Raw genomic sequence first — 22026 nt, 5'->3', positions numbered from 1 at the left:
AATTGTACAACACAACAACTATATTCTACCTCAACAGCCAAGTCCTTCCCTCTGTCCAAGCTAGCTCAGGAAATATGGAAGTGGGTGATTCCAAGAAGAATCACATTACAGACAATTCACCTGTCAGGGAAACAAAACACTGAAGTGAACAGAATGAGCAGACAAGACAAAACCTTCCATGAATGGGAGATAACACAGGAGGTGCTAAGCAATATTTGCAAGGTTTGGGGCACGCTAAACATAGACCTTTTCACAAGTCCACAAACAGTATTCAGACCTGCTGGAGATGTCCAAAGGGAACATGATCCCAATCAAGGCAGAACAGGACCTGCTAACAATGCTAAATATAAGTGTACCATCCAAAACCAGCCACACTTGCCCTGATCTTTGGACTGGGTAAGAGTGGTCTGCTTAATTCAGACACTCTGTTCATCACCACCCCCTTTTCTGTAACACTTACCCTAGCAGCATGACCCCAGAATACCCAGAGGTCGGCCACCTGCGGGTACCTCCCCAGTACAATAGAAATCCTTAGGTAAGCAAGAAAATCAATCACAAGATAATGCTAAATGGAAAACTGGAACAGATACATCCACTGGTGCACAGGTAACAGAAGGATGGAAACAAGAACAGACCAAGAGACGGTACTAACATACCCTACTCACCTGGTGGACAGTGGCCTGACCCACGCATTGCTAATGCTTCACCTAGCAGCAATAGTAGGATACACCAGAGGTACATCAGGAAACAGCCTCTTCACACTTCTAGTATTTAAAAGATTCCTGGAAAGTTAAAAAAGGATGGCCCCACTAAGAGCGGTACCAGCCCCCATGTGGAGCTTAAACACGGTAGTAACGTCGTTGGTAACAGAGCTTTTTGAACCTATGCACAAAGCAGATCTATCGTTTCGAAGCCTGAAAACAACATTCATACCGATGACAAGGAGCAACCATTATTTAATTTGAATCTCAGTGGACCACTCTGGCCCCAAATTGCAGGGCCAGCGTAATGCCATATATAAACGTCCCTATCAGAAACTAGATCATTCTACCTTCCGAAACATCCTGGCCACTACTCCGCCCACCCTGTTATCAGATTTCGAGATGGCTAGCAGTAGCTTCGGAAAGTGGATTAACCAGGCACTAGATCAGTGCACTCCAGCCTAATGGATCAATCCCAAGACAGCCCGATCTCATGAATGGTTTGATGAGTCACTTGTCACGGCCAGGAAAGATTGTAAAGCCCTTGAGCTCTGTTAGAGATGCTCCTACAATCCCACGGCTAAAGCTGAATATGTGACCGCTAGGAAAATCTATTACAAACTGATTTGTGCAGCATTTTTTTGCTAATAAGATTAACACAAGCAATAACCCCTCAAACTATTTTCTCCTAGTAAAGAATATGACGAAGTCACCAGGGAATGCTGATAGTTCCATCACCTTTAATGACCAGTGTGAGCTGTTGGCCACTTACTTCATCAATAAAATGGTGGGCATTTATGACAGCCTCCACGTGAAGAGTGAAGCCACTGTTGTGTTGGGGAGTGATGCTACTGATAATGGGACCCACTTTATGTATGCCTTTCCTCCTATCACTACAGATGGCCTTACGGCTCTTGTCACTAAGAAATTAATCAGGTTTCCATGACGACTCCCTCAAACCTGAATTGTTTGTTAAACATCAGGTCTGCCTCCTTCCCAGCTGTCTGGATCTTATTAACCTCTGTCTTTCCAACTCAGAGGATCCGAAAACTTGGAAACATGCCAAAGTTATCCCTCTCTTGAAGAAACCTTTATTAGATGCTTCCAGGCCGGAGAATTATCGCCGATCTCCCTATTGCCGTTTTTAGCCAAAGTAACCGAGTCCTATGTAAATGGCATTTTGACGCAGTTTTTGTAGTCTCACTCCCTACTGGATCCGTATCAAAATGGGTTCCGTCTTAAGCACAGCACAGAGCCAGCCTTATTCACTGTAACAGAGCATCTAAGGGCCTCCATGGATGGGGGCAGTATGACAGTGCTTATTCTGCTTGATCTCAGCGCTGCCTTTGACACGGTCTCGCATAGTATCTTGATCAACAGGCTGCATTAGGTCGGTGTCAAGGGTAGAGCTCTTGATTGGTTTGCTTTCTTCCTGCGTGGCCGATCTTTCCAGGTCATATCTCCTCCCTTCCACTCACAGACACATCCCCTGTGTTGTGGTGTTCCCCAAGGGTCGGCACTTAGCCCGACCCTTTTCAACATTTACGTTTGTCCGCTGGCCCTGTTGACCAAAACCTGTAATGTTCGAGGCATGTGGGCTGCTAAATTCATATCTTTTGCATTAGATCGCCGCCTAGTGTTGGGTCCGGATGATCGCACATTGTTGTCCTGGAAGAGTCTTCGAAGTATCCTGAGATAGGTGGCTCCTCCCCTGGACTACAGTGCGCATGGGCATCGGCTCCATCCCCAGATTGTTTTTTTACACCATTGGGTTCGGATGCGGTCTCGACGTCTCTGTCGGAACCGAGAAAACTAGCTTCTTTAAGGCCAAAAGGCCTTCGTTTCATTACGTCGGTATTGTTTGCGTACGGTCTCGAGTTCTTCCGTCTCTTTGAGTCGGAGTCTGCGGAGTCGTATCACTCTTCGGACATCGAGGCCTTCTCATCGCAACACGACCACACCTTTTCAACATGGAGCGGAGCCCGTTTAAATACTGTCCCGTCTGTGGGTCCAAATACCCACATATCGACGTGCACCGGGTCTGTAACAAATGCCTCTCGCCAGACCATAACGAGGACAGCTGCATGACCTGCTCCAGATTCAGGTCGAAGAAGACGCTCAAGCTTCGGCGCGCGGTGCGCCTTGAGGCCAGACAAGCGGCCCCGGCTCCAGATAACATCTTCGGCGACCAGGAAGAAGAGGGCCTAAGCCATCATCTTGAAATCTCACCGCCCGCGACGGAGGTCGAGGCAGATCCGGAAGACGACTACGGGGTCGTGGATCAAGGCCTTGAATACGTCGACGAGGTAGGGGACGTCGAAGAAGTTTATGGGGCCGCGGAAGATAGCTCAGGGGATGAGCTATGCCCCGAAAGTTACGCGGATCAGGCTCGGGTCACGGGATCGCCACTCGGCCTTACCCAAGACCCTGTACCGCAAGCCACGGCCCCGCCTTCAGGCCCGGCCACGGACATACTCTCTACGCAGCCCGTATCGAAACCGAAACTGAAACCATCGGTATCGACTGCTCCTAAAATGGCCGACCCGAAAACGAAACCGAAACTAACGGATTCGAGTGCACCTAAGATGGCGGTCGTTCAACCAAAAACACCAAAGCCTGCTACCTCATCGACTCCGTCGGCCTCCGGTCCACAGAAGTCGAAGAAAACTGTCGATTCGACAGTGCCAAAGTCGTCAGCGGAGGAGGCATCCTCTAAGAAGGTCGTCCGGCACGGGTCGACCGGGACGACGCCGTCAAAGTCCGCCAAAGTCAGCGACAAGACTCCGGTACCGACTGGGACGTCGTTAGTCGGACGCGTGGTTGAGACGGAGTCTGCAAGATCACACGGATCGAAGGGCGGAGGCTCAACACATCGGTCCAAGGACTCTGTGTCTACAGCTGCAGCATCGACGTCTAAGGTTCCGAAGGGCCCACAGGACGTCGGAACCGAAGGCATGGTGAAGGCCTCCTCGTCGGCGCCAAGTGCCGCTGTGAGTGACGCATCCCTCATCGCCACTTCACTTCAAAGAATACGGGATAAGGCCTCTGCGACGTCGGCTCCGGCGCCGTCGCACCAGAAGACGATGGACATGCCGGCAAAGCCTGCTGGCAAACTTCTCTTCATTCTGCCGCCAAAGGAGGCACCAAAGGCCTTTGCGCCAAAGACGGCGCCAAAGACATCGGACTCGTCCACGCCTGCTGGAGTATTGGGTCGACAACTCGACTCAGGAGACGATTCTGAACGTTTTATCGACGCGGACACGGGCAAGTTGACCCTTTACAAGAGGAAGATCACTTCCCAACCAGTGGACTCCTATGTTATCCCTCTTAAAAAGAAAAGGCCTGCACAGGACACTCCAGCCCTGCTTGAACCTATTCAACCTCCTCCTAGAAGGAGTCCAACACCTTCCCCTGACCACTCTGAGGGAGAGGAATATGGACAAGATGACCAGTACACTTTCCCCATCAATGAGCCCGATGCACAACAGGATTCCTATGACGACATAGGTGACCAGGGAATCCAAAATGTGGGGCAAGACCCACAGCCTTTCAGTGCACGTGCATCCCCAACAGAAGACTCTTCAGGATTTCATGCACTCATTGAACGGGCAGCTGCTAATCATGATGTGGACATGCATGCTGACCCAGTGGAGGAAGATTTTCTGTTTGACACTTTTTCAGTCTCTGAAAGGACAGTCAAGACACTTCCTATGCTCAAAGGTGTCCTTAAGCATGCTGCGGAAATCTTTAAAGAGCCTACCAGGGCGAGGGTGGTCAATCCACGCATCGAGAAGAAATACAGACCAGCACCTGCAGACCCTGCATACATTCGGGGACAGTTGCCACTAGACTCTCTTGTGGTCGCAAATGCCCGCAAAAGGGCAAACTCCCAGACAACGGGTGAAGCTCCTCCCCCAGACAAGGAGTCTAAAGTGCTTGAGGCAGGGGGCAAAAGAGTAGCTGCGCAGGCTGCCAATTTCTGGCGTATTGCGAACACACAGGCGCTATTGGCACGTTATGATAGGGCGCATTACGACACCCTAGAGCAACTTTTACAACACCTGCCTTCGCAGTTTCAAGAGGGTACCAAACTGCTTATAGAGGAGGGAAAACTCATCTCCAATGCAGCCATAAAGTGTGCACTTGATGCCGCAGACACAGCAGCTAGGGCTATTAACACTAGCGTCATGCTGAGACGACAAGCGTGGCTACGCATATCAGGGTTTAAACCAGACATTCAAACGACCATACTCAATCAGCCCGTCAATCCTGATAGACTGTTTGGCCCTGATGTTGACACCACCCTCGAAAAGATTAAGAAAGACAACGAAACAGCTAAGTCTATGGGGGCCCTTCAGTCACAACAATTCCGGGGCAACACTTTTCGTCGCTCAGGTGCACGTGGAGTCACCCGAGGACAGATGGGTCAACAATCACAGTTCACTAGAGGTGGAGCACAGTCCTCGTACCCCAAGCAGAAAAAAGGGGGTTATCGAGGAAACAGCACCAGAGGACGTGGCAGAGGAAACAACAACTCCCGTTCCTCTGCCCCAAACAAACAGTGACTCTCTGTCACTGCCCCCCGACCATTTAACACCTGTCGGGGGGAGACTCCAGCAGTTCCTGCCAGTCTGGACAAACATCACCACAGACAGGTGGGTACGACAACTTGTCCAGTACGGTTATTGTCTAGAGTTAAAGTCCACTCCACCCAACATTCCACCAAGGCAACGGCCTATGTCCGCAGAGCACTTGCACTTATTGCAGCAAGAAGTAGTGGTGATGCTGCAAAAAGGCGCAATCAAGCTCGTGCCAGTGGAGGAGGAAGGCACAGGGTCTATTCCCTGTACTTCCTTATTCCAAAGAAGGACGGATCTCTCAGACCCATTCTAGATCTGCGTCCCCTCAACCTGTGTATACTATCAGAACATTTCCATATGCTTACACTGCAACAGATTCTTCCCTTACTGAACCAAGGGGACTTCTTAGCAACCTTAGACCTCAAGGATGCTTATTTCCACATACCACTACACCCGTCCCACAGAAAATATCTCAGGTTCACTATCCAAGGCAGGCATTATCAGTTCAAAGTCCTACCCTTCGGAGTGACCACCGCCCCAAGAGTGTTTACCAAGTGTCTGGCGACGGTAGCGGCGCACCTCAGGAGGCAGAACATCCATGTCTACCCCTACCTAGACGACTGGCTCGTTCAAGCCAAGTCGGAACAACAGTGCGCCGCGGACATGTCGACTACCATTCACCTCCTTCACAATCTGGGCTTCTCGCTGAACTACCCAAAGTCGCACCTTCAACCAGCACATGTGCGGCAGTTTCTGGGCGCGACGATAAATACCCTGACAGCAATGGCTCAGCCAAACAAGGTCAGGATAGACAGCATGCAGTCTCTAATCCAAAAGTTCAGACCACAACACTCGCTTCCAGCGAGAGTATTCATGCAGTTGATTGGCATGATGGCCTCCTGCATCTTCATAGTCCCTCACGCAAGGTTACATATGCGTCCGCTCCAGGAGTGCTTAGCAAATCAGTGGACACAGGCTCAGGGACAATTGACAGACCTAGTGTTGGTTACCAGTCGGGCGTACAACTCTCTGCATTGGTGGAATCCACACAACCTTTGCAAGGGCCGACTGTTCCAAGAGCCAGTGCCACAGATTACCCTGACAACGGACGCATCTCTCCAGGGATGGGGAGCTCATCTGCTCACTTACACTGTGCAGGGACTATGGACGACGCAGCAACAGAAGATGCACATCAACTATCTGGAACTGATGGCAATCTTCATGGCGCTCAAGTCCTTCAATGTACATCTGTGCAACAAGGTAGTGTTAGTCCGGACGGACAACATGACAGCGATGTACTACATTCAAAAGCAGGGAGGCACCCACTCGCCGCAGCTGTCTCATCTGGCTCAGAGCATGTGGAAGTGGGCCATTCAGAGGAACATTTTCCTCATGGCAGAACACCTCCCGGGCAAGGACAATCAGATGGCGGATCTGCTCAGCAGATACAGCCATCAAATGCACAAGTGGGAGTTACATCCATCAGTACTCCTCCCGTACTTCCAGCAGTGGGGTCATCCGGAGATAGACCTGTTTGCCACAAACGAAAACGCAAAATGCCAACACTTTGCCGCCAGGTTCCCTCACCCACAGTCGCAGGGGAATGCGATATGGATGAACTGGTCAGGCAAATTTGCGTACGCTTTTCCACCAGCACCTCTGATACCGCTGGTGGCAAGAAAACTAAGGCAGCACTCGATGACACTCATCCTAGTTGCTCCGACGTGGGCACGCCAAGCATGGTACACCACGTTTCTGGAGCTCTCGGTGGTGCCGCATCAAAGGCTGCACCTAACGCCCAGGCTTTTGACGCATAACCATGGAGATTTCAGCATCCAGATCCGCAACAGCTCAACCTGGCGATCTGGCTCCTGAAGTCCTAGAGTTTGGCTACCTTCACCTACCTCCAGAATGCATGGACATCATCAAGGAGGCAAGAAAGCCGACTACCAGAGCATGCTATGCTGCAAAATGGAAGCGTTTCGTCCTTCACTGTACAGCCAATAACATAAACCCGCTAGATGCATCTATCCCTAACATCATTTGCTATCTGTTACATCTTTACAAGTGCAATCTAGCGTACACTTCCATTCGGATACATCTATCCGCCATAGCAGCTTATCTTCAGAACAGGCAGCATCTCTCTGTCTTTCAGAGTGCCTGCCATTAAGGCCTTCCTTGAAGGTCTGAAACGAGTCATTCCCCCAAGAACACCGCCAGCTCCGGTGTGGAATCTCAATGTGGTCCTCACCAGGCTGATGGGACCACCTTTTGAGCCACTACACTCGTGTGAACTCCAGTTCCTAACATGGAAAGTGGCTTTCCTTATTGCTATCACTTCACTGAGACGTGTCAGTGAGCTGCAAGCGCTCACAATCCAAGAGCCATTCATACAAATTCATCCAAATAGGGTGGTACTACGTACTAACCCCAAATTCCTTCCGAAGGTGGTGTCACAGTTTCATCTCAACCAAACTATTGACTTGCCTGCATTCTTCCAAAACCCACAAACGGTGGCGGAAAGAATGCTCCATACTTTGGACGTTAGGAGGGCGTTGATGTACTATATTGACAGGACACAACACTTTAGGAAAACAAAACAACTTTTTGTTGCCTTCTCGCCACAGCACAAGGGCAACCCTATTTCCAAAGCAGGAATAGCCAGATGGATTGTTAAGTGCATCCAGATCTGCTATCAAAAGGCTAAACGCACCTTAACAATACCCCCAAGGGCGCACTCCACACGCAAATTGGGGGCATCCATGGCTTTCCTGGGGAACATTCCTTTAGAGGACATTTGTAGAGCAGCCACATGGGTTACACCACATACCTTTACAAAACACTACTGTGTTGATGTGCATTCCAAACAGCAAGCAGCTGTTGGGCAGGCTGTTCTCAAGACACTTTTTCAGGTTTCTGCAGCTGGCACGGGCAACCGCCGCTAATGGAGGGACTGCTATATATTCTATGCAAAAGATATGAATTTAGCAGCCCACATGCCTCGAACTGAATATGCTACTTACCAGTATGCATCTGTTCTTGGCATGTAGGGCTGCTAACATTCATATCGCCCACCCTCCTCCCCGGTGCCTGTCGCAGCTGCAGACATACTCTTGCATTCAATCATTAGCATGGACATCCTTTACACTTTACACTCCATCTCTGCCACAATGGCTAAAAACAATCTGGGGATGGAGCCGATGCCCATGCGCACTGTAGTCCAGGGGAGGAGCCACCTATCTCAGGATACTTCGAAGACTCTTCCAGGACAACAATGTGCGATCATCCGGACCCAACACTAGGTGGCGATCTAATGCAAAAGATATGAATGTTAGCAGCCCTACATGCCAAGAACAGATGCATACTGGTAAGTAGCATATTCAATATCTTTGGTATCATATGTGGATGATAAGCAATTGGTTCTTTCTTGCACCAAGGACTCCAGCCAGGACGTGGCTAAATTCCAGGAAGATCTATTAACCATAGCGGGCTGGATGGAGGCGAACTGCCTTCAGCTAAACTTGTCTAAAACAGAGATCCTCTTACTAGGCCGAGTTCCCCATCTTTGCTGGGCTCTCCTCCCGTGCCTAAAGTCACACTAAAAAACCTTGGAATTCGATTGGACTACACCCTCTTTTATGAGAATCACGCCAAGTCTGTGGCAGGGACTTGTTTCGGTATTCTGAGCGACCTCAAACCCATTCTGGGTCTGTTTGACACTCATACTCATCAGCTGGTAGTTCAAGCCACAATTCTGGCTAGGTTGGACTACTGCAACAGTCGACTGCTTGGGGCTAGTAAATATGTGAGCAATAGGCTCCGCACACCATGAATGCTGCAGCATGTACCTTACTTTACAGCGTCAGTACAGCTCGGTCTCTGGTACGCTGCGTCACCTCCATTGGTTGCCCTTGAGCAAAAATTCCGGCTCAAAGCACTCCGTGTCACATATTGTTACTGGCGACCTAGGTCACAAAAATATCCCTACCCATGGCCTGCGAGCTGCGGATCTCCACTTGATGCGGTTGCCACATTTCCGTAGAGCCAGAGTCGGAGGCCGTTCATTTAAAGTTCTCACTACAACTCTCTGGAACTCACTGCCTCTCTCCATTAGGAACATCCCATAACTTCTGGCATTTAGAAAAGCAGTGAAGACCTGGCTGTTTCAGTAGCAGTATCCTCATTTCCACCTTCACTCTGACTTATAGCGCTGGGACACCACTTTGTTGGGACAGCCATGCGCTCTACAAATCGTATAACATGATCACATCACTATGCAGAGTCAGCGAGCTACAAGAACCATACCTGCAAATCTATAATGACAAAGTTGTCTTCAGAACAAACCCACAGTTCTTATCAAAGGTGGTATCACTATTCCACGTCAACCAAAGCATACAACTGCCAGCTTTCTTTAAAAAACCAAAGACACTAAAAGAAAGAGCCTGCACACACTGGATGTTTGAAGGGCATTAATGTACTATCTGCAAGAACAAAGGTTTTCACAAAGGAAACTTCTTATTCATCTACTTTGCTAGGGCAAGCAAGGGATCACCAGTGACCAAGGGAACACTCGCACAATGGTTAGTGGAGACTATCAAAACCTGCTACTCAAGAGCAGGAAAGCCATTGCGTCCTAGAGCACACTCAACCAGGAAAAAGGGTGCAATCCTTGCATTCTTAGCAGATGTATCCATCGACGAAATTTGGATGGCAGCTACCTGGTCATCGCCACACACCTTCACAAAAATCCAAATAAACAGGGAGGTAGAGGTGGTACAGAAAGTACTAAAACATCTGTTTGCCAACCCATCCACATTTCAACCCAATCAACCCAGGGGACAGGATACTGCTACATAATCTAATGCACAGCATGGGAATCCAGAAAAGGATTCATAATGGAAAACGAAATGGTTACTTACCAGTAGGAATAGTTTTGCAGCTGTAAGAATTTTCATGATTCATATGCTACCCACCGTTCTTCTCAGAAATGGGAGATGAAGCAAACAGGTGGGAATAGAGAACAATATTTGAAAAGGATAAAAAAAAATCTGAAGATGGCTACCACACACAGGAACGTCCGGGACGCTGTCTTACATCACACAAGGAATGGACTTGCCACCAAATGGTGGGCGACAATACCCTCAACAACAAAAAAACAAGGACAATTACCGACCCAACCACTAGATGGCGGAGTAAGGCACAGTATGTGAATACAGAAAATTCTTCAAGCTGCAAAACTACTCCTGCTTGTAAGTAACCATTTCATTACTTACCATCTGTAATAATATTTCTGGCGAATACATACTTTTTCTGCAGATTGCTCACTGCCTGCCCTCTTCCATGAGTCTTTGGTGGATTAGTAATAAGATCCCAAGATATGCATACATGTTATGTGTTGTAATTGTCTTTGTTGCTCTCTTGGTTCCTCTCCACATGCTTCACTAGTGAGTGGAGAAGGTCCAGGGACTGACACCAGTGCACCAGTTTATGCCTAATATACTGCAGTCTTGTCCTGTCCAGCAGTGGAGTTGAAGGTGGAGCCTCAGCCCACCACCTGGTGACACTGAAGAGCCATCACTTGGGAAACATTTTCCAGACCAGTGTGAAGCTCGAAGAGAATTCTTAAGGTGAGGCACCTGAGTGAAAATTGTGTATACATAAATAAAACTGTTACCAAAGGTAAGTAACAGGTTCTTTTGTTTGAAGATCCAAGACTTCACACCCTATTTTATTAATCATTACTCCATAATACGTCTTATACCAAAAATAAATTTGAAAGTGAATAAAGCAAACTAATGTGCCATGTTAATTTTATGTAAAATGCGTATTGATGCTAGAAAGTCATTCAAAGAATGTATTAATAAAAACTTGTCTTGAACAATTATAAACCATATACTTTGTCCTTTATTCACTGTCAGATTTATAAAGAATTATTTAACATTTTGCCGCATTATTCTCTTACACATTCCCATGCTGTAGTGGATAATCCTGCCATTTAAAGTATGACCAGACCAACTACTAAAAAAATGCAAATAATTATTTGAACATGTGCATGTTATCCTGACCTGGATTTGGCTGCAGGTTTAGAGTTCATTGCCATCAAATTAATTCAGGCAGTGCATGGCTCTGTACAATGAGGCAGGAGTCTGCAGTAAAGCCTAACACATATTTTCCATGCAGCTGCAAATGTGGTTTTAATAATTCTTGAAAAACATAGAGAATGTAGGTTCAAGGTTCAAAGACACTTTATTCGGATAGCATCGTATCCATAAAAGCACAGTAACAAGTTTAAAAATGTACAGTAAGAGAGTCATAATAAAATCATCTGACGTGCTCGAACAGCAATTCTCATAAAAGTGATTGTGTGAGAAACCAGCTCTTCGTCAGCCAGGGTAAGCGTTTTCCAGACTGATGGGCATACACTTTTATTAAAACGGGGTTTATAGCCACTTGGTGTACTTTAGGTAATATTTACAGAAAAACAGAAAGTGTAAAATAGATTATCCGCTCTGACCATCACACTGGCAGGGTAAGTGGTCAAAATTAGAGTGGTGGCTGAGGGGAAAACTTAGTGCCTTCCCTGAAGCGAAATAGAAGGCTCCTCTCTCAATGGCTTGTAGACAAGGTAAGATAGTTGGCCAGCGGATGCACAGGCTGTTCAATGGACATTTAGCTAAATACAAGGGATTTTTTGGATTCCTTTTCAATCCTTTCCATTCTATATAACGTGTAAAGTGCACTCTTAAGCTCATTTTCATCCAATGTCTCTGCTGTACTTGGATTTCAGAAAATACTTTCTTTGTTAATACTACATAAGCTTCGATACACTCCTGACAGCCATGGGATGTCCTTCCCTTTCTCACAACCAATATAATCGCGGATGATCTCTCTCGTTAAAAATGCTGCAGGGTTTTTCCAAACAGATAACCAAAAGAGGGCGGGGCGCGCCCTAATAAAATCTTCTATAAAATTTAGGTTGAGTTCCCTATGACAGATGTATTGATATGTGGAGATTGGGACGCCTAATAGCTTCTTGCAAAATCTGTTCTCTTCCTGTTGGATACAGAAACTCTTGCCAATGCCCCAAACCTCAGCTCCGTACGTGGCAATTGGAACACATTGTGACTTAAAAATGTTTAAGATAGCTAAAATGGCACCTGTTTTCTTTGGACGTGGAAGGCTAAGAATCAAGTTGGTGGCCTTTGAAAACTTGCTCCTGGAGTGAACCATGTGCTCAGTCCGGGAGCCGTTCGCAGCAAAGACCACCCCAAGATAAGGAAAAGTGCTTGTGCTCGTCAGTTTCTAATTATCCACAGATATAAAACTATGTTTGCGTTTCCTAGGACCACACAACATTATGAAAGACTTTTTAAAGTTGGTGCTTAAGTCTAAACTGTCCATGTGGTTAAGTTATGTTATGTTATGTTATTTTATTTTATATAGCGCGCAGATGCCGCAGCCAAGTGGCGTCCCGGCGCTTTAGGAGATGATAAAACACAACACAACAGAAATAACCAAAAAACGCATGAGACTAAACTATAGAAAATAGGAAGGTTTTTAGGGCCTTCCTAAAAAGGAGCAAATCAGGGATGGAACGGAGACGGGCAGGCAGAGAGTTCCAGAGAGCGGCCGCCAGCACTGAAAAAGAACGTCCACCCATTCTAGCTCTTTCAAAGCGTGGCACGATGGCAAGATTTAACCCTGAGGATCGAAGGGCTCTGGAAGGGACATAGTGAAGGATTGTCTGCGAAAGGATAGGAGGGGAGGCTAATTTAAGAATTTTAAAAGTTAAGCAAAGAGCTTTGAACTTAATTCTTTGCCCTACAGGCAACCAGTGAAGATCTTGGATAGTTCGGCGGGCAGAGACAAACTTCGGAAGGCCGACCAGCATCCGGGCCGCCGCATTTTGCACCCTCTGAAGGCGAATTAGTTCTGCCTGATTCATACCCAAAAACAGAGAGCTGGCATAGTCCAATCGGGTAAGAACCAGAGCTTGGACCATGATCTGTCTGGTGTCCGCATCAAAAAACTTAAAAATGGGTCGGAGACACTGCAGGGCACCAAAACATGTACCAGCTACACGTTTAGTGTGGGAGGTGAAAGAGAGTTTGTCATCGAGCCACACCCCAAGATTTCTGACTTCGGCAACAGGGGTGGGAACAGGGCCCAATTCAGATGGCCACCATTGATCTCCCCAGAGCCCACTTTCCCTACCAAAAATAATAACCTCGGTCTTAGAGGCATTAAGTTGGAGTCGATTATTCGCCATCCAGCCTGCCACAGCTTTGAGAGCTGACTGAAAGGTAGGGGCATCCGTGTTGGAATCACCATTAAGTGCCACCGCCAGCTGCGTGTCATCGGCGTATGACACCATGGTGAGACCAAAACTATGGGCTACCTCCGCCAGCGGCTGAACATACAAATTAAAAAGGGTAGGGCTAAGGGCCGATCCCTGCGGGACACCCTGAAGAATGGGGCGAGGAGCAGAGAAAAAGGGAGGTGTAGATACTTTGAAGGTTCGATCCGTGAGAAAGGATCGAAACCACTCAAGTGCTATCTCACCAACTCCGGCCTCCGCGAGACGTCGCAAAAGGATCTGGTGGGAAACCGTATCAAAGGCGGCACTAAGATCCAATAGGATCAGTGCCGCCGTCTGACCCAGGTCCAACATCTTCCTGATATGTTCCACCACAACCAAGAGCGCAGTCTCGGTACTGTGGCCCGCACGAAACCCATTCTGGGAATTGTCCAGTATATTAGCTTCCTGCAGATGAGATGATAAGATATGATTAGCATGTGATTCTGCTAATTTAGCTAGCCAAGGGAGGAGGGAGATAGGCCGATAATGTTCGGATTTGGTAGGGTCCAGGGCAGGCTTTTTGAGAATAGGAATGATAGTCGCCTGCTTCCATGCCATGGGAACACTGCCGGTGTTAAAGGACAGATCAATCAAACTGTGCATGGCAGGGTAGCAACACTGGGCGAGTTCCCGGAATTGAATAGGTCTCATGGGATCATCCGGGGAACCAGATTTGACTTTTGTCGTCAAGGCTTTGAACTCCTCCAGAGTAGGACTGGGGATGATTAACAGTGGTTTAGAGACCATAGGTGCAGTAATATTCTCCCTGATGGGGGACTGAGAGAATGACCTATATATGGCCTCCACCTTTTCAACAAAAAACGAGGCCAGATCCTCACAGTGAGCCAGCGAGGCTTCAAGAGTAGTAGTATCGGTCTTTTTACTTGTGAGGTCTTTGCATACCCTGAAGATAACCTTGGTGGGATTGGTGCTGTTCTTTATCTCCTGAGAATAGAAAGCAGCCCTAGCTGAACATATAGCCCGATGGTAGACTCTGGTGCAGGCCCTATAGGCAGACTTGAGGTCGGCATCATAAGTTTTACGCCATGCACGTTCCGCTTTTTTGCAGGAAGATTTGAGCGTTTTGAGGGATTCGTCATACCAAGGACTAGAGGGACTTGATCTGGTCTTGACAAAATCCTGCACTAGGATGCGTAAGGAATTCGGAGTGCGGCCCATAAGGACCACATCGTCCTCATAGAGTAGTACAGGAAGTGTTTTTCCATTGAATTTGGGGACGTCATGAGTCATTGATTTTAATGTTTTATGCAGTCCATTAATGTAGATAATGAAGAAGAGGGGGGCTAGAACACAACCCTGTCTACCCCCCTATCTACCTTAATAGCTTCTGTAATCTCACCCCCCCAACTGATCCTAACCCTGGCCTTAAGATCTTTATGAAGGTGCGCCAAGAAATGCACCAAGGACTCATCCAATGCTTTGGCCAAGAGGATAGACCACAGCTTTGACCTATTGACAAGGTCAGAAGCAGAGGTCAAATCGATTGGCGAGGCCCGCACAATGGTGTATTTGCCCATAATTAAATTAAAATTAAGGCATTGTTCGTTGGTGCCAACCTTACTTCGAAAACCCAGTTGACAAGGCTCTAAAATACCGCTTTCCTATTATCAATTAAGGAGATAGGCCTATAACAGTTGGGTTGGGAATGGTCCCCCTTTTTAAAAATCGGGACAATAATACTCAAAGACCAGGTGCTGGCTAATGGAGCGTGTGTTAAATTATTAAAACCATTTAAAAGAAGGGGCGCCCAAAAGTCTGGTATGCATTTAATAAAGTTAATGGGTAACCCATCTGGGCCAGGGGCTTTATTGCCCACACTTAGTTGGATGGCTTCTTCCACCTCAGAGAGGGTTATATGTATTCTAGTTAATGGCCCAGGCTCAAAATAGTCTGCCTCTTGTGAGGGGGCAGCATAGATCTTTGTGAAGTGCTTTTCCCATGATTCACTCACAATGGTGCAGCTAATAGGAGTTAGTAGCTGCCCCATGGATCGCAAATCCCTCACAGCTTTCCAGAATGCGTTGCCCTTTGTTATGCAGGCGCTTTGGATAATGCTTCCCCGCGGTCTTTTAAGATTTCCTCGTTCTGATTAGAAATCACAGTTTTGTACCTCTACCTGACCAATTTCACTTCTAGGTTACACCTTGGGTTAGATGATCGGGCACAACGCAGTTGTCTATTTGCCACAGAGCGCTTGTGATTGAACCATCTAGGATCCTGTTTCACGAGAGAGATAGGTTTTGACAAGAGGTTTTAGTTGCTAATCAGAGTTTATTAAAGTCATGGACTGCCACAGGGCAAGGATCTTGGGCTGATAAACATGAGTTTATAAGGTGCATATTGGCCTTTACCAGTTTCTGGAACAGTTCATTATTATCAATACCCCTCCATATCAGTCTTAAATTGTCGGTGGAGGGTGTTAAATTCCTGGACCCACATTCAGTAGTAAACATGGGCCGGGGGTCAATCTCAACACTGTTTTAATTGGATTATGGTCCCCTTGGCTCATGGCGATAGCTTCTGCTTCCATTAAATGATCTGCAAGGGGGGGGGGGGAGAAACGAAGACAAAATCTATGGTGGAAGAACACCCCCTTCCTCTGAATGTTGGCAGAGGTTGATTATGGGCGTGTGATGCGCCCACAATGTCCATGAGGATGTATTGGCAAGTGGGTCAGAAATTAGGTTCGAAGCTAGCAAAGGCAACTAGCTGCAGACTTTGTAACTGCAGCCCTTGGAAGGTCCACCACCTTATCCCTATTAAAGGGGTACCACCACATGGACAAAGTAAACAAATGGAAACTCTTGAGGAGGAACATTTGAAAAGGAGACTCCCTTTCACTAAAGATTGTAAATGCAATTACCTTATTGACTCCAGATTATAGACGTTATTTTGATAAGATAGAATACATTTGAAGACGTTCCCAGATGACAAACAAGAAGTAGTTTGAAAAATAAGGGAATGTGGCTGCAAACAACTGTAGATGCAGATCACTGGAGGCTGCACAAGGTGAGTCACAAGAGGCATGGTACTGATTTGAGACGCATGGATGAGAGTGTCCAGTATCTGACCAGAAGTACAAGCCAATGCCACTCGCATGGCACTCAATTGTAAGAAACCTCAACAAAGATGCGGTTAAGCCACAAGAAAGTCCACACAATCCATAATCTGACCAGGCACATTTTCTTTTACCACACTACCCTATCAAATTACAATTGAAGGATGATCCACAATCACTACAGATTAAATAGTGTTGTTTATTTATTTGCTTTTGCTTCCCCCTCTAGCAGTGCATTTAACTCGCTCTACAAGCCTGTAGAAGTTTGATCAGTGGCTGCAGACCTACATAATAAGAGTATGTTGTTTCTCTGTTTTATCTTGCTAAAATGGAATTATTGCACACTTTCACAATGGACAAAGTGTGAATAGAAGGGGATTGCCTGAAAAAGAGTTTTTGTGTAGTGTATAGTTTTTGTATATATATATCTCGCTTTACAGTTTCTTCAGGTTTCTGCATGAATGATCAAAGTTGCTTGATCTCATATTCCTTCATGTAGGTGTTGTGAACTCAGTAGTTGCTCCTCTAGCCTTTATTGTGCTCAGCTGTTCAACCAAAGTGTCCATGAATCTAGTATGGGGCTGACATCCTGGTTAGAGTGGGTAGTGTTAGAGTTGCAGAGGATTTAGAAATAGCACCTCGTCTGTGAAAGTGCCCAAACTTTGAAGCTTGAGATGAATCCCATTCTGACCTTGCCATTAAAGTGCCAGAGAGATTTCTTGAGACCGTTACCGAATTTAAGGTACATTGCTGGGCATCTCTAGTTTGGGTCCATCAGGTACGTGAAATCTCACAACAATGACGGTTCTTCATCTGTGACTCTTTTGCTTTGACTTGCTTTGCCATTATGTATAGATGCCAGGATACCTAAGCATATCTAGTAGAAAGTTGACTTTTGTGGTAGAGTGGGCCTCATTTATAGAAGGTCTTGGGCATTATACCTTGACGTTGAACTGAACTGATTCATTTGGTGAAGTGTAAGCCAAAGTAGTGAATTCATTGTATGGTATGTTCATGCAGTTTCAGATTCGAGCACTTCCTGAATGCTTGATTTGGAACTGAAACATTTTTGCAGGGTTACCTGAACATAGGGCCCAGTTTTAGACACACTGAAGCCTCTTGCTAAGTGCAAACTTACTTACCAAACCAAGCCAGGGATTCTGGTGCGCTTTAATGCACTACCCTCTCAAGCATTACCTGGATGGTGCTTATAGGGCAATGATGAATCCTGTGAGACCACTGTGTCTTAACATCTGTCCACAATAGAAAGTTTATATTTTGATTCTGTGCTTTACCATGTTTTACCATGGATGTACTACCTCTGTTTGCAGTGACATGTTTCAACTTCTTGAAATGTCAATGCAACCACAAACTGAATTTGAACTTCCACTGTCTTCACAATACCAGTCGCAGCTATTTTTGGTGGACAAGCTTTAGATTCTAAGTAAGCCCACAAATGCACATATCTTTTTCTGGCTAGCTTCCCCATCTTCTTGTTCCCTCTCACATTGCTCCCCCATTCCTCTCACTGTTTTTTATGTTCCCATGTAACATGACACGTTTTCATGAGGGAAATTTTGTCAGTTTCGGCCAATTTTCCCTGCCATATTGCCCCCCCTCCCCTGCTTGCACATTTTATGGTATTGTTTTTTAAAAATTGTATCTTGTTTTTATCTTTCCATAATTATTTTTGGGAGGTCCTGGAAGTTTTAAAGTGCTACTGTGCCACTTGTTGCTTTTTGGTGGTTCTTGACACTATTTTTATTTTTTGTGGCTATCGGCCATCTTGAAACAGTAAATTCAAAATGCCCTCCTATGCGCATGCATGTACCGTCCTGCACAGGCACCCATTTTGGAACTGATTAACGCCAACTGAAACTAATAGCGATAAAGCCAATAGCTCGGCCTTTTGAGACATATTGGTTTTTGCAATTGTATTAATTTAATATCAAGCTTAGGAGTTTGCATGACTGCATTGACCTTGTATGAGAATTCACAAAAATGCATAGGCTCCTGAATTAAGCTTGTTAGTGGCTAGTTTTCAAGGTATTTATTGAAATGTCTATTTTTTTTGTCTTTGCAATAGAGGACAACTATGGGATGGATGGGAAGGTTAACCTGCCAAATTTTACTGAGGACATCGACTGGCAAGGACTGGAAGATTTGTACAGTGTAGATGACCGCATCTACCAACAGAGAAAAAACTATAGACTTTCTATGGATGACTGGACTAATTACTTGAAGGATGTAGATAGAATGTTTGCACTGCTGAACCATGTTTTTGAGATAAACAAAACTGAGGGGAACATTGCCGCTGGACATGATGAGTTCTCAGGAGCCTGGCCAATACCATTGACCTGGGTGGAAATGACTTCAGTGGAGTCCAGTGAAGAATCAAGCGGAATGGCAGCAGAAGAAAGACAGCCAGAGGATGCAGCAGACTTTGGCATCCGTGATTTCAGCAGAAAAGCACATAGTCAGGAAATGCCTGAATTAAATAACAATATTCCTGACCAAAACGTTGAGGTTCCTGCACCTCGGAGCAATAGTCAAGCTGCAATATGGATGGAAAATAAAGGGTTTGAGAGCCCCGAAATAGAAATCAGTGGAAATGGTTGGACAGAGTTAGAGACCAGACATAGTTCCATTTTGCAACCATCTAGGACTCTTCAGAAAGACTTGCTGCTTGACAGTGATCCTGCAGGAGATCTTTTTGAAGAGCAAATGTACCTCCACCTCCGCTTCAATGGGCAAAGGGACCACAAGGCTGAAAATCATTCTACAGCTGATCGGACAACTAGCGATATGAACATGGAGAGCTTTTTGAGCGAAAACGAACATCTTCCTGCAGGAGGGATTCCACAAATCCAAAATATAGAAGGAAGTGCCTCATTCCCACTATCCTCCAACTAAACACAATTTAATCCATAAACATATATTTTTTTAGCTAGTAAAAAAATAACATTGCACTTGACATTCCATGTTTATTGTAGAGATCTGGTGTAAAATACACTCTATGGGTGAAAAAACAGTCCTATAGAACGTTGTTCAGATATTAACTTTGGTTCAGTAACTACTATATACACGCATATTCGTTTCCGCACCGTGGGGGGAACATCGAATGCCACACAAATGGCACCCTGTACAAGCTTAGGTTGACTTTGTTTCTAAATGGTTGTTTTTCTCTGCTTTTGTAGACTTGCATTCTTATGTGAATATCTTCTGTCCCCACACTGACCCCATAATGTGTTTTTAACGAATGAGGTTTTTCTAACCACTGGACTTTCTGATGTAACACATTTAGGTAATTTTTTTGCACTTTTAGTAACTCGATTACCACAACTTTGTGTCATTTCCCACACTTAACGTACATCATGTTTATTTTTGCCACATTTACAACTAGGGTGCTGGTGTGAAATAATCAAATGTATGCTTAAAAATAGAATGAGGCAATATTTGGGAGAGGAATTTGGTTGGAATGTTGTAACAAAACTGCAAAAATAATACTGCATATTTTACTACCTCCACTCCTTCTAGAAGAAGTAATGAGTGTTGGCACTTGAAACGAAAACTGTATTTAGTTGTGTATTTATTAATACAATAATGACTTGGATTTGACACATACATTGCAGAAAATCTACACCACACTGTTCCGTTGCTTCAGGGAATGGCTTTAAGTATTAACAAATCATTTATAATTGGTGGTGTCTTTTGTGAGTTAGTGGAAAATTAAACCACACATTTTTATATTTATTCCAAAAGAATTTTCACAGGAGAAAGTAAATAGAGAGTAGCCGTCTTTCCCCGCTTGCTGAGCTGCAAACAATGTTGTGGTTTTGTACTAAATTACTTACTTTACTTACAATATACGTCAATTCTATTGAAATGGTAGCACCCGTTGTCACAAGAAAAAAGCATTTTGAGTTACCTCACATCAAATTTGTAACGTGGTATCTAGTTTACATCAAGGTTTGTTATATGTCATGTATCATTTCACTTTGTGTTGTATTTTTCAAGAGCACTGCAAAGAACCATGCTTTTAATTTTCAAAAGCGAATTCAGAAAACTGCACCACAGGCAGTTCAGTCAGAAAGTTAGAAATGTTCAGTATTTTTCAGCTTTGTTATTATTTCTGTAAATACGATAATATGATTTTGCTGTTGATGTAATAGTCAAGGGCTGAGTGACGGAACACACATATTTATGGTCCTATTTGATCCTATTTGTAAATAGAATTCATGCAAATAGACAACAAACTGTTTTTAAACTTGTATAATATTCTGTGATCCTTTTATAGAACAATTCTGACTTCAGGAAAGTCATGAGGCAATATCTCTAAAAATAAAAAGGTGTTTTAACTTTGCAAAAATCAAAATGGTGAAAATGTACCCGTTTTCAAGTTGGATGAATGTGGTATGCGATTTCCCCCTCTCAGAGCTTTAAGTGGGATGAAAAAAGTGGGGGGTCTCAAAAAGCAGCATAGAGAATGTTTTCTAAGGGCATGGCTTAAACATTTATACTAAGTTTCTGTAATTCCCATAATGTCCCACCCGACCAGTATTTGATTAGTCCGAGCTTACTGTTATTGCATCCAGCTGTATAACCCAACAATTGGCTTTCACCTAAAACCAGCAAGGACGTTGGCTTTGGCAATGGATGTTGGCTCTTTAAGATAAATGAATAACAATAATGATTTTGCTGTAAACAATATTGAAAGAATTTCAAATCTGAAATTGTGATTCTATTTATCAAAAGTTACTGAGTCCTGTGGAGGGGAAAATTGGTCATCAAAGTATACCAATCACTCCTATTATATCCAATCTATGTGCCCCTTTTCTCTCCACATCACATCCATTTGCATATCTTACACCACATCCTTTTCTTCTTGTGCACCCTCTTTTCACTCTCCTGAATGCTCTTCCTCACATCTCCTAAAAAACTTCACTACCTCCAAATACAACACACCCACTCACCTGTAAGCACTGCATTTTCTTTTACTTTTGCCTGTCAGAATTTTAAAAACTCTGTACCTAATAAACACATATTTGCAGAGAACTACAATTACATTTGGAATACACAACCATCGCCCTGTGCACTCTGCAAAGAGGCCGATAATTGGTTGACCACATATTCTGAAAACCTTTTTGTCTGACTGAGAGGCACTCTGAGAACCTTGCACAGCCTTCAGCCTCAACTCCAGAACTCTGTCTTTGCCCATTATAAACACCTGGAGGTGACTACATTTAAAAGTATTCATTAAAGAAGAGTACTATGCCCCACAGAAGAAAAATGCAGAAACCGAAAATC

General features: G+C 45.2%; 1 protein-coding gene across 9 annotated transcripts in view; it reads left to right on the top strand.

Annotated features, from left to right (window-relative positions):
- The window catches only part of SULF1 (sulfatase 1), a 312442-nt gene extending 291348 nt beyond the window's left edge, over positions 1-21094 (top strand). For 7 of the 9 annotated variants that reach the window (XM_078687181.1, XM_078687178.1, XM_078687182.1 and 4 more), the window contains one exon: positions 18806-21094. In XM_078687181.1, coding sequence (XP_078543307.1) covers positions 18806-19632 — 827 coding nt within the window. In that variant the 3' untranslated portion in view covers positions 19633-21094. Of the gene's footprint in view, positions 1-10801; positions 10909-18805 lie in introns of all 9 variants that reach the window. The other 2 variants (XR_013610526.1, XM_078687184.1) reach the window with 1 other exon arrangement.
- Positions 21095-22026: the final 932 nt, after the last annotated feature.

This window comes from Lissotriton helveticus, chromosome 4_1, assembly GCF_964261635.1.
Source record: "Lissotriton helveticus chromosome 4_1, aLisHel1.1, whole genome shotgun sequence".
NCBI classification, from domain to species: domain Eukaryota; kingdom Metazoa; phylum Chordata; class Amphibia; order Caudata; family Salamandridae; genus Lissotriton; species Lissotriton helveticus.
The sequence above is the reverse complement of the archived record's forward strand: the minus strand, read 5'-3'. Positions and strand labels throughout refer to the sequence as shown.